This window comes from Schistocerca nitens, chromosome 2, assembly GCF_023898315.1.
Source record: "Schistocerca nitens isolate TAMUIC-IGC-003100 chromosome 2, iqSchNite1.1, whole genome shotgun sequence".
Classification (NCBI taxonomy): Eukaryota; Metazoa; Arthropoda; class Insecta; order Orthoptera; family Acrididae; genus Schistocerca; species Schistocerca nitens.
The window spans coordinates 366,072,059-366,086,028 of NC_064615.1; the positions used below are offsets into that span (position 1 = coordinate 366,072,059).

The window sequence follows — 13,970 nt, forward strand, 5'->3', positions numbered from 1 at the left end:
CCTTCTTGTCCAAACTACTTATCGTCCATGTTTCACTTCCACACATGCCTACACTCCACACAAATACTTACAGAAACGACTTCCTGACACATAAATCTATACTCGATGTTATCAAATTTCTCTTCTTCAGAAACGCTTTCCTTGCCATTGCCAGTCTACATTTTATATCCTCTCTACTTCGACCATCATCAGTTATTTTGCTTCCCAAATAGGAAAACTCGTTAACTACTTTAAGTGTCTCATTTCCTAATCCAATTCCCTCAGCAACACCCGAGTTAACACGACTACATTCCATTATCCTCGTTTTGCTTTTGTTGATGTTCATCTCATATCCTCCTTTCAAGACACTGTCCCTTCCTTTCAACTGCTCTTCCAAGTCCTTTGCTGTGTCTGAGACAATTACAATGTCATCGGCGTATATTAAGGTTTTTATTTCTTCTCCATGGATTTTAATACCTCCTCCGAATTTTTCTTTTGTTTCCATTACTGCTTGCTCAATATACAGATTGAATAACATCGGGGAGAGGCTACAACCCTGTCTCACTCCCTTCCCAACCACTGCTTCCCATTCATGTCCCTCGACTCTTATAACTGCCATGTTCTTTCTGTACAAATTGTAAATAGCCTTTCGCTCCCTGTATTTTACCCCTGCCACCTTCAGAATTTGTAAGAGAACATTCCAGTCAACATTGTCAAAAGCTTTCTCTAAGTCTACAAATGCTAGAAACGTAGGTTTTCCTTTTCTTAATGTAGCTTCTAAGATAAGCCATAGGGTCAGTATTGCCTCACGTGTTCCAATATTTCTACGGAATCCAAATTGATCTTCCCCGAGGTCGGCCAGAAATGTGCATGTATGTGAAACTTTTAAGCAGCTACAACCCAGAAGAACTAAGGTGCTCCCAACACTGTCTCCCCAACGACCGTTCAGCGAACCTTGTTGCAAATGGGCTCTGCTGTAGGCACCTGGTTCAGCTACTCAAGCTGACTACTGTTCATCGGCGACAAAGGCTGGAATTGGTACGCCAGTACCGCAACTGGACGTCCAGTGAGTGGCTACAGGAGGCCTTTTCAGATGAATCACGTTTTGTGCTCCATTGGACATATGACCTTTGGATCGTCGGAAGGGTCCAGGCAGGAGGAGGGAGCGTTGTTCTGGGGATGTTTTCGTGGCTTTCCCAAGGTGATCTCGTTATTCTGGAACGCACAATGGATCAAGGATTTATCCTCGGGGATCATGTCCACTTCTACATGCAGTTTGTTTTACCTCGGCACGATGGCATCTACCAGCAGGAGAATGCAATGTGTCACACAGCTCGCAGTGGATGTGCGTGGTTCAGAAAGCACCTGGATGAGTTAGCCGTACCCCCCTGGCCACCAAACTTCCCAGGAAACCTGTAGGGCCACTTTGATCAGTTGGGAAACTTAGCACAGTTGGCCTCAGCACAGGAGTCGGTATGGCTCCACATCCCTGTCAGTATCTTCCAGAACCTCTCTGACTCTCTTCCTGCAAAAGGTGGTTATTCAGGCTTTTGACAGGTGGCCACAGTAATGTGACTGGGCAGTATATAAGTGGAACAGAGACGAATGAGGTATCAATCTTGAGACGATACTCACGGCAGAAGGGGAAATTCACTGCATAAGAGACTTAGGGAAGATGGTTATGTCACGGCACGTCGAAATGAGCATTTGGAAACAGCGAAGCTATTCAGCTGTCTGCGTCACACTATTGTGAGCATGTAGAGAAACTTGTGGAAGGACGATGAAACCACGAGCAGGTGGCAATATGTTGGATGTCCACGTATCATCACGGAACGTGGAGGTCGAAGGCTTACCTGCCATTTAAAGCTGGACAAGCGGTGATCTGTGGCAAATCGGCCTACGGAATCCGATGCTGGTGGAGGCACAAATGTTTTTGCTGACTTCGCACAATCCTTCTTGATGAACATGGGGCTCTGCAGCTACGTGGCCCTATGTTAACCCAACGACATCGCCAACTACGATTTCAGTGGTTACAGCATCATCGACACTGGAGCGGGGATAAATTGGAACGTGCAGTCTGATCGGAGGAATCACGCTTATTTTTACAGCAAGTTGGTTCAAATGGCTCTGAGCACTATGGGACTTAATATCTATGGTCATCAGTCCCCTAGAACTTAGAACTACTTAAACCTAACTAACCTAAGGACAGCACACAACACCCAGCCATCACGAGGCAGAGTAAATCCCTGACCCCGCCGGGAATCGAACCCGGGAACCCGGGCGTGGGAAGCGAGAACGCTGCCGCACGACCACGAGCTGCGGGCAGCAAGTTGGTGGTCGTGTCCAGATACTCCAGCATTAATGCAAAAGCCTGCTTGAAGCATGAACCGCACCACGGAGGCAGGCCAGAGGCCCAGCATTATGTTATGGGAGACAGTCTTCTTTGGTGGAAATCGAAGGCACTGTGACAAGTGAGAACAGCGTGAAAATTACTGCAGACCGCGTGTATCCCTTCATGCTTGATGCATTCGCCATCGGCGATAGCATCTTCTAACGGGATAACTGTTAATGTCCAAAGGCGATAATCGTGCTACACGTGTTTGAAGAGCATGATAGTGAAGTCACAGTAATGTGTTGGCTACCAAATCGCCTGATCGGAACCCAATGGCACACATCTGGGATCCTATTGGGCGCCAGCTCCGTGGCCAGAAGCCATCGGCCACCAATTTACTGGAATTGCGTGACCTGTGCATAGAAGTCTGGCGCCGTATGCCTTCTAAGAAACTCAAGACGTGTGGAATTCACGCCACGTAGAATCGCTGCTGTATTCCGTTCCGTTCCACATGTGAAGCATATCGATTCGGCCAATTGGTGAATTTGTTTGAATATCGATAACTGAATACAATCTACATGCTACACAGTATCCTATTTACATCGACCTGTAAACAAATCAGCAGTTCATTCGTCAGAGTTCACTCCACACTGGTGGATGGAACCTGGATATATCCAGTGTACTGATTTTATTTCATCATAAGATCTTTGTGGTCTTTAAATGTGACTTTCTTCAAGTATTTACGAGTGGTGAGTAACACTTCATAATTTATCACTGAGCTTTGTTAACGTTCGATTCACGGTTCGCACTGTTTGACGATGTCGCACCCGTTTGAGCGCTAATTATATTTCGTTGTTCAGGTTATAAAAGGCGGGCTCTGCAATTAGCACATTCTCAAATACAGAACGCTCGTGGATATGCTTATCGTGTCGCCTTTGGTTGTCCAGAGTTACAGGTCCACGGATCCATTTAGTGTTTGAGGTGACCTTAAGTTTAAAAATAACAGACCAAAAGCATGTGTTAAGCCTCCTGTATTGCAGAAGACTTCAATCAAGGACAGAAAATGGACTGGAAGTGGCCAAATTTCGGTCAAAGACTATGGGACATGTTCTGTGCAGCTATGCATGTTTCTGACGCAAAAATAAAGAAAATGACGCTATTAATTTGCACTCGCACTCCACAACCTAGGCGCTATGTGACGAGCTAGCTCTCGCTGCCCAGTACGCATCTGATGCAGCAACTCATATTAGACAGTGCTACACGGAACCAAAACACTCAGTTACCTTGAAACATAAACATTACGACTGCAGTAACACAAACAATCGCTATATTCCAGCCACTTTTCCAAAAGACACAATGTTACCGTTAAATCTAAGCTCTACTTACGACTGACAAAAATATAAAATACAGTTATGCTGATGAGAACATTTGCTCCGAATTTCAACCTTCAAAACAAATTTGTAAATGAAACACAATTATTACGATTGCTGTTTAAAATCAATACGCCTAAAATTGTAGGTGGCGGAATGCCGTGCCCCATATACTTGGATTACAATATTAAGGTTGCGGGAGGAGGGAAATCTGGGGGAAGTCTCCTCCGTAGAGTTTATTGGCGAGCATGTTACCCGCTGTTACGGACAAGCCTCGACTCGTGCCTGCGCGCTGTCCACAAGTGAGTTTCCGGTAGGAGGTCAAACCCCCTGAGCTTGCTTCGCGCCCTGCAACATTTTGGGTCCGTTACGAGGCAATAGGACGTGGACGACCAAAGGAAGTTGATTGTAACATATATATTAAGCTTCCAAAGAAGAACAGATACAGGAACAGGGGACATAAGAAGTGTAAAATTATTGGGAGTTGTGCAGCAGTGCTACAATATCATGCACTGCTGCTCCGTAGGCAGTGCGAAGTGACTTTTGAGTTGGTGTAAAGAGCGGCGCCACTGCACATTCGATGATTGTAAACCATTTATCTGGAGTGACAGACCACGATATGCCATGTGGAAATCGGATGGAAGGGTTTGCGCTTGCCGAATGGCTGGAGAATATTAGCTGTCATCATGTGTAGCATCAGCAGCGAAGTACGGAGGTGTTGTTGTCACGGAATGGTGATGTTATCCGTGGTTACGGCGTACTTTCCTTAAACACTAAATGTAGACACGAACACATTTCACAGCACTGTCTATTGCGTACAGTTGAGAGACAGTTTCGAGACGATGACTGTGTCATCAAGACAATGAATCCTGTCATAAAAATGGTTCAAATGGCTCTGAGCACTATGGGACTTAACATCTGTGGTCATCAGTCCCCTAGAACTTAGAACTACTTAAACCTAACTAACCTAAGGACATCACACACATCCATGCCCGAGGCAGGATTCGAACCTGCGACCGTAGCAGTCGCGGCTCTGGACTGAGCTCCTAGAACCGCTAGACCACCGCGGCCGGCCCTGTCATAAAGCAGCAGCTGTGAGCCAGTGGTTTATGGACTATAAGGTTTTAATAGTGACTCGCCTGGCTAAACAGACCTAAGACCGATGGAACACCTTTGGGATGAATTGGAACGACTTCACTGTAGATCCCAGAGCCTAACTTCGCCAACTTCTCCAGTTTTCGCTACCGATCGAGGTGGCGTAGTGGTCAGCACACTGGACTCGCATTCGGAAGGACGATAGTTCAAACACACGTCCGCATCCTGATTCAGTTTTTCTCTGATTTCCCTAAATCGTTTCAGGCAAACGTCGGGATGGTTACCTTGAAAGGGCAGAGCCGACTTCCTTCCCGATCCTTCCCTAATCGGAAGGGACCGATGACCTCGCTGTTTGGTCCCCTCCTCCAAATCAACCAACCAATCTAGTTTGCGCTCCTGAGCAAGAATGGGCTGTCACTCCTCTACAGATATTCGGACATCTCATTAAAAATGTCCAAAGGAGAGTTCAAGTCATCATAGTGGCGAAGGGTGGGAACACACAATATTAGTTCCACTAATAGGTCTCCGCATAACTGTGATTAGGTAATGTACATGTATTGATGTTACTGTCATAAAGGTACATTCTTTACACTTTATTACGGAAGAAGCACTTCGACTGCTTTGGGCAGTATTAATTATAAAATTTTCAACACTTTTTTTAATTGTTCATACAATTACATTACAATGAGTTATTGATATTCCCAGTAGGCTCCATCATTACTCGGGGGACAATTATCAGTTTTTGACCGTTTGTTAATTCACCTCTTTGTACAAATTGGCTTTTTGCTCTAGGCACATTTGGAAATTATTTTGTTTTAATTGACCATTACCATCTCAACACGTTTTTACTAACTTTGTCCATTCTTGGCTGTTATGAACTGCAGTAACAGATAAAATCGAAGTTGGTTCAATTTTACAATAACGATTGTGTGTCATTTCAGCCACAGTCCTTAAATTTTAAGCATGAACTCACACTTATTCTACTTATGGTAGGAGAAATAGTAATAGTAGCAGTTTGCTTCATTCGTGGATCACTTTTACATGGATACTGGACATGTCGTAGCACCACAGAACAACAACAAGAACATAAGTCAAGTATACAGGCGTTTACATACTTACAAGTCCAGTTTGACAAAGATGGTACAGGGAGTCCGCTGAGGCTTTATGGTAGGAACTGAGTGCAGTCAGCCTTTGTTAAAATTGTTGTGTAAATAGAACAATGACATTCTCAAATGCATTGGTATATTTGATATGTTGAAGTGTGTTCCACGTTGCAGAATTTCTGTAATATGTCGTAAATATGCATGTAAGGAAGTTTTCATAGTATTTTGGCTAAGACACATGTAAGCACATCGGTTTCTTAAACTCCCTTTCTCTCTATGTCTCTCGCCCTCCCTCCTTCCCCACCTCAGTTCTCCCTCCCACCCTTCTCTCTCCCGCTTCCCCCCCCCCCACTCTCTCTCTCACACACACTCACACACACACACACACACACACACACACACATATATATATATATATATATATATATATATATATATATATATATATATATACAAATGAATAAACGAAAATATTATTTCAATCTTATTACTTGTAACAGATCGGAAATCCATAAGCTACTTCACGCAGCCTATCTGAAGAGTTTTCTGCTGGCTTCTGCTGTCTTCATTGAGAGGTCTTCGCTGCTGGTCACACTCGTCGCCTACTTCCTAATGGGTTATATTGCCGGTCCTGACCAGGTGAGTATACATTCTGTGTTCAAAGCCTGTCAGTACTTAATACTTCAAGCAATTAATTCACGAGAGACTTTAACACCGGTTTTCATTGTCACCGATTACTGTGGCCGAGCGTTTCAGTCCGGAACCACGCTGCTGCTACGGTCGCAGGTTCGAATCCTGCCTCCGGCATGGATGTGTGTGATCGCCTTAGGTTAGTTATGTTTAAGTAGTTCTAAGTCTAGGGGACTGATGAACCTCAGATCTTAAGTCCCATAGTGCTTAGAGCCAATTGAACCATTTTTTTTCATTGTCCTGAAATCTTCCCAATTATATGAAATATGAGCCATAAATGAAAAAAACGGAATTTGACTCTTTTTAGATTTCGTAGTGGCAAGGAACGTTTCATAGAGCAACAGAATAACCAGGGGTGGGGGTGATGGGGGTTAACCAATGGTGGCCGGTGATTATGTGCTGATGAGCTACAGCTCATTGTAAAAAACGCGATACAATTATACCATTTCTCTTCGAATGCAAGTCGAAATCACACAAAATTTACGGCATTTCCTTTCAAGTGTGTGCTAGCATACAAATAAATCAAATTGAAACATAGAAGTCAGTGTCGAATGCTAAAATGACAGTCAGTCATGCTAAGATCAACTCAGAGAAGGGACGTATTTGTCTCCTCTCGACTACGAATGCTCCGATGTGATGTCATTCCTGCCGCATTTGAGGGTGCTACGTTGCTCACAGCACCAGGTCAGTATTATTCTTTTTGAAAGTGCATGTAAAGATCTGTAGAAGATCTCCTAAAGAGGCCATTTTCCGTAAATCTTTGGAGGAGAAAATGAAAGCTAGGGAGTTAGATAAACTTACGAGAAATTAAAATCTAACAAGGTACGTGGTACAGAAATCACCGATTTGGCTCAATGTGAACAGAAGCAGGTAGCTGCTCCTTTAAACTTCCAAGCATATTTCTCCTTAGAAGGCCTTAGCAAGAGGTAAAACGCTCTCGACAGTAGAGTATGCAGGACTTTTTAGCAGCAGTTGATGTATCGTTGTGATGACACGACGATAAATCACGTAGACTGGTAATTCGTCGGTATGGATACATGGCATGAAAGGCGTCTAAAGACATGAAACGCGTCTGAAAGCAGAAGAATTTGAGTATAAGTTGTAATTTCGTGGGCGCTGTGCAGTGGTAATCTGTTTCTCACGGCAGAATTGAAAATACGCCTAATGTGGCACGAAATGCCCATGCGTTAATATATTTATAGGATAAATGTTACAATTGCAATACGATAGATACAATACCACATTTAAGTGGGAAGTAGTACTATACAATAGTAGCACTAGTTAGTTGGGTAATATAAGAGGGGTCTACATGTAACAATAATAACTAAAATAAAGTACTTGTGTTAGGACTGTTTCTGTTCCAGTCTTAGGCTCACTGTGGTTGCGTTCTTCTCCCGCTCTGTTGCAGATATTCTCAATGTCTCAGTACTACAACGTGCTCAACGTAGCACTGGCCATCATGTTCCCTATGGGTATAGCAGCTATACAGGAAGCTCGTGTCTCCGTCCATCGTATACAGGTAAGCACAGAATGTCGAATTGTCTCTCCCAAAATGTGACACCAGGAGATCTGTTTTAGTTGGAAATGTGTTGCAATATTTATTAGAACCTTCCGTCTATTATCGTACTAGACTACAACGAGGATCCAGTGGAGTGAAGCAATGCATGTGAAAGCCTATTCGCAGTTTCATATTGTATTCAAAAGTACGCCAATCATTTATCTTAACTGAAGGAAGGTACAGACAATACGAGGTGTGGCTAGAAAAAAACCGGACTAGTACTGGTGAAACAATAAAACGAATGCAATAAGGCTGAAAGTCGCGTGGCCTGTCACGTGACTCTCGCTCCGCCTACTGCTCGAGTTTCATCTGCCTCCTGCACTCAGTCTGCCCGTGGCGTCTGTTTTAAGTAGTTGACGTTTTGTCTGTGCGTCGGAAAATGTTGAGTGTACAGAAAGAACAGCGTGTTAACATCAAATTTTGTTTCAAACTAGGAAAATCTGCAAGTGAAACGTTTGTAATGTTACAACAAGTGTACGGCGATGATTGTTTATCGCGAACACAAGTGTTTGAGTGGTTTAAACGATTTAAAGATGGCCGCGAAGACACCAGTGATGACACTCGCACTGGCAGACCATTGTCAGCAAAAACTGATGCAAACATTGAAAAAATCGGTAAACTTGTTCGACACTTTCCTTGTCAACTCCTGTTAACTCAGACACTGCTCTGATTGTTAAACGGCGATCTTGTCGAACAAGTTTACCGATTTTTTCAATGTTTGCATCAGTTTTTGCTGACAATGGTCTGCCAGTACGAGTGTCATCACTGGTGTCTTCGCGGCCATCTTTAAATCGTTTGAACCACTCAAACACTTGTGTTCGCGATAAACAATCATCGCCGTACACTTGTTGTAACATTACAAACGTTTCACTTGCAGATTTTCCTAGTTTGAAACAAAATTTGATGTTAACACGCTGATCTTTCTGTACACTCAACATTTTCCGACGCACAGGCAAAACGTCAACTACTTAAAACAGACGCCACGGGCAGACTGAGTGCAGGAGGCAGATGAAACTCGAGCAGTAGGCGGAGCGAGAGTCACGTGACAGGCCACGCGACTTTCAGCCTTATTGCATTCGTTTTATTGTTTCACCAGTACTAGTCCGGTTTTTTTCTAGCCAAACCTCGTACACACTGGAAAACCAAAGAACCTGGAACACCTGGCTAATATAGTGTAGGGCCACCGCGAGCACGCAGAAGTGCTGCAGTACGACGTGGCATGGACTCGAATAATGTCTGAAGTAGTGCTGGAGGGAACTGACACCATGAATCTTGCAGGGCCGTCCATAAACCCGAACAAGGCGGTGGAGATCTCCTCTGAATAGCACGTTGCTAGGCAGGGGTCCCATATCACCCAACTGCACATGCCTCACATCATTACAGAGTCTCCACCAGCTTGAGCAGTTCCCTACTGACATGCAGGGGCCATGGATTCATGAGGTTGTCTTCATACCCGTACACGTCCAACCACTCGATACAATTTGAAACGAGACTCTTCCGACCAGACAACATGTTTCCAGTCATCAACAGTCCAATGTCAGCGTTGACGGGCCTAGGCGAAGCGTAAAGCTGTGAATCGTGCAGTCATCAAGGGTGCACGAGTTGGCCTTCGGCTCCGAAAGCCCATATCTATGATGTTTTGTTGAATGGTTCGCACGCTGACACTTGTTTAAGGACCAGCAATGATATCTGCAACAATCTGCGGAAGGGTTATACTTCTGTCATGTTGAACGATTCTCTTCAGTCGTCGTTGGTCCCGTTCTTGCAGGAACTTTTCCGGGGCAGCGATGTCGGAGATTTCATGTTTTACCGGATTCCTGATATTCACGGTATACTGGTGAAATGGTCGTACGGAAAAATCTCCACTTCGTCGCTACCTCGGAGATGCCGTGTCACATCGCTCGTGCGGCGACTACAACGCCACGTTCAAACTCACTTAAGTCTAGATAACCTGCCATTGTAAGGGCATCATGGTCGGCTCACAGGACCCGCAGTAGACCCGAGCTAGCGTTCGACTGTGGATCCGCCGCATGTTATAACCGGATCGGTATTGAGAAGCGGATCACAATATGCCGCGCATGGGATAGGGTTTGGAGGTGGATCCGTCACGCACAATGTACAAAGCGGTGTCAGGATGCAAATCCTCAATATATCACTCCCGAGTTAGCGTTCGGGTGTGGATCTGCCGCGGACTATATATACGGAGCTATGTTCGGAGACGGATCCACCACGCTCCACATTTGCGATAGGGTTCACGGGTGGATCAACCACGCGTTACGTCCGGAAACGTATTCTATGTTCGAAGTTCGGTCCCATCAGCGGATGGGACTCGGTTCTGAGAGCCGTCTGTGATGCGTGCATATACACAGACATACACAAAATAGAGTAAACGCTCTCTAAATGTGGAGGTGACTGCATACATTCGAGTACAGTGCTATATTACACCCCCCCCCCCCCCCCCGATCAATGCATTTGGAGTGGGTGCTGGCAGCTGTGCTACATTTACGAGCAATTTTAGAACACAGAAGTAGATGCTATGTCATGATTGCGTGGGTAGATCTGACCTAAAATCTATTGAATTGCGAAAAATGAGGAGCTAATAGGTATAAATTGACCGAATATAGACCCAAATGTGGTGAAATTGAGGAAGAACTTTGCTATCTTCTGTTCGCGCCGAACTATTTGTATATGGGGCCAAGTATGTGGCAACAGGAGGAATCCGGGAAAATGTGGATATCTAAACGAAGGGAATAAGGGAGCCAGTCAATTTTTTCCCATTGAGTCAGTATTATACTGTATGTCTATTGAGGTACCAGTGATACCCGCGAGGTGACGGCGGTATTTGATGCTTTTTGGGATGATAGAACGATTCATTTCTAAACTTATTTCCACCTGCGTTGAAGGATAACAGAGAGTTGACTGTGTGATCGATTGAGATGGAGTTGCAAGGAGGTACGACTTAATGGGTGGCAGATTCATTCTAGATAAGGATAAGTTGATGGAGGTCAATTTTTTTTCCAGTGTCCAGATGCATTAGTCACGTGACATAGCCTGCGTTCTACTCGTGTACAGCTACGTGTTCCGTATGTGTTTTAAAGCACTGTCTATTTGCAATTGTTAACGGTAAACCAGTCAGTCATCAGAGGATTTCCATCTCATGTGTGAAGAAACTTGACACACTCCTCTAAACGAGCTTTGATTTATGCAGTCGCCCATTTCGCATCTTGTGTGTAAAATCGTGACTTCAGTGACACAGCTAAGTAAGCGGTATGAGATTGTGACGCGCTACAATCCCCGTGTACACATTTGCATATGTTGTGTTTACAGAGTTAGTGGCGGAATGACTTGTAATTTTCACATGTTGGACGTTACTGCTATGCGTTTATCTGTTTCATTGTAAGACGTATCCACCACTACTATCATTTTATTTAGGCCTGATGCAAGCATGGTATAATTTCTGAACTGTGATCGGATGTGAACAGTGGACACTATATGTCTCTGCAAAGCTATATTGGGCTCGTATTATGCAAAGTAAATGTTTTACGGAAGTATTTTTTCGTTTTACTATTCGATAAGATAGTTCAGCGTAGAGAAACTATGAAGAGGGATGTATGTCTGATAGGCCAGAAAGGTATTCGATCTAATATGATAGCCCGTTTTTAAGTGCAGAACGTTGTAGTGTTAGGAGTGCGTGTGTTTACATTCTCTCTCTTACCAATGCCTTCTCGTCTCCAACTCCATCTCGTATAAAAATAAGTCTTTTCTTATCCTTCTTAACTGTATGATATTAGATTACGACACTTTGAAATCTGTTACTAGACATCGTTAAGGAGTGCTAAGCTCCTCGACATGGTGGCATCTCGACAGATTTCGTGCACTTGGATGGGTTAAGACTCGGAAAGCTCTATTCTTTCATGAGACGTGGAGTGTTGCTGTCTTCTTCTGATCAGTTGAAGATTAATTCTCTAACGGTGCTGCAAGGTGGGTTGGTCAATGACTGTGTGAGGATGGTCTTTTACCCTAAGACGGGGAGAATGCTCTGTGACTCCCATACGCAGAGAGATGGATCGTAAATTAAGTACTATGTTCGAGGTCTTAGAAATATGTAAAGCGCTGTCTGGTATACTCCGATGATTTAAGTGTTCGAGAATTGACTGTAAATGGGCGTTCTGAGTAGTCATCTATCCATATTCGCAATGATACTCGCAAAGTAGAGAAGGGGTGGTTTAATTATGATACTGAAATTGAGGAAACATGCTGTCACATGATTGGCCGGTGTTGAAGTTAGTGTAAAATTGTTCGCGCTATCAAGTTTCATGTTTATTATTAGAGTACATGGACTGTGTCTTTTCCATCCCATCCCTGCATTGGTTAGCAGACAATGATTGACTGATATGGCTTGTTTGAGTTGGGGAAAAAATTATCGTGGATGGACGGCAACATCTGGGGGTTGCTAGCAGCGAAACAGTGATCGCGTACATGAGTGCAATATGAGGAATGAGTAGAAAGGGGACCCATAGTCGTCAGCTATTCCGTCTGTGTGAGAGACGAGTCTAAAGTCTAAATGTATAGGTCGTCATTCGCTTTCTGACATCAGTTTAGAGACCTACGCCAACGCCGTAAAAGTCTTCTACTTTCATTATGTTGTAAGTGGGTTTTTATTTAAAATAAGCAGATGTGTGGCATGTTATGGTAGTTGCATTAACAAAATGATTTACACTGCGCGATGTCTAGTTTTCTGTGAGAGGCCGTGTATCAGGGCGTCTTAATGTTAGTTTAGAACATGAGACAGGCATGGAACTCGTGGCAGAAAAACTAAATGTGTGTTAGAAAACAGTGTTTGAGACAACTAAACAGGACCAGAGAGAGCGTACCATACGATAATTCGCCTAGAGTATAGGTGATCAAACTTTAAAGTGGCCTCGGCGGTGTCTGTATGTTTAATAGAATCGTTTCATACATACAGCAGCAGTCTGAGATGAGAGTCGGTGAGGAAGGAGCTATACCGCTATGAATGCTTGGATGGCTGTACGCTACGCTATTGTGGGAAGTATTGTGAAATTTGCTTCCCCGTGCTGGAGGCCGACCTCAACTATGTGTCATTGCGCCTGCATCGGTGCCTTGGTGACTTCTGATTCATATGAGCTTTTACAGTTCGTAATTTTTATCTGTTGGGCTGATTGATTTGAATGGACGTGAATCTGTAGTACTTGTATCTAGTTTGGGGACGTACCACATTGCGTGCATTTCCACCGAATGGTCAAAACACGGTTCTGTTGCAGTGATTCAGGTCGTTCTGTTTCTACAGAGGTTGGTGAAGGTGGTGGATATGTCTTTCTCCGGCTTCTGCTCAGTTCAGACTTGAATTGGACCGATCACATGCGGAAGCTGTAGAAATGGGATCAGTTGCACGATGTGTAGGGGGTGACTGAGACCACGTTGGAATTTTACTGTAGAAGCTAGGTTGCGAAAATATGAATGAGTAGTGATTGTAATCCGATGCCGGTATGTGTTTGAATGGAGAGAGATGATTCCAAATGATTGACATCATTTCGAACATATATCGTAACACTAGAGATCTGAGAAGCTAGTGTACATTTTTATTCTTACGACCTCAGTCAGCACATAATCTACTACTACTGTTCCTTCTCAGTCAGTCATCGCCTATAACTAGGTGGATATAATGCGGAACCTCTGATATGATGTCGAGACAGAGTGCGTTACAAATACCAAAGAATTATGTAGTTGGGGCGTGGGGAGTCGCAAATACTGCTTACGTACCACGTTCCTTAGCCGAATCACTTTCAAACTTCAGTGATTTTATCCCTAGGCCGCATCGTTGG

The 13,970-nt window shown here is 44.0% G+C and overlaps 1 protein-coding gene across 1 annotated transcript in view; it reads left to right on the forward strand.

The window, feature by feature from the left end:
- Positions 1-13,970, forward strand: part of LOC126236185 (ATP-binding cassette sub-family C member 4-like) — a 296,035-nt gene that overhangs the window by 63,553 nt on the left and 218,512 nt on the right. Inside the window, exons 7-8 of the mRNA XM_049945285.1 lie at positions 6,380-6,518; positions 7,978-8,088. Of these exons, the coding sequence (XP_049801242.1) occupies positions 6,380-6,518; positions 7,978-8,088 (250 nt within the window). The remainder of the gene's footprint in view (positions 1-6,379; positions 6,519-7,977; positions 8,089-13,970) is intronic.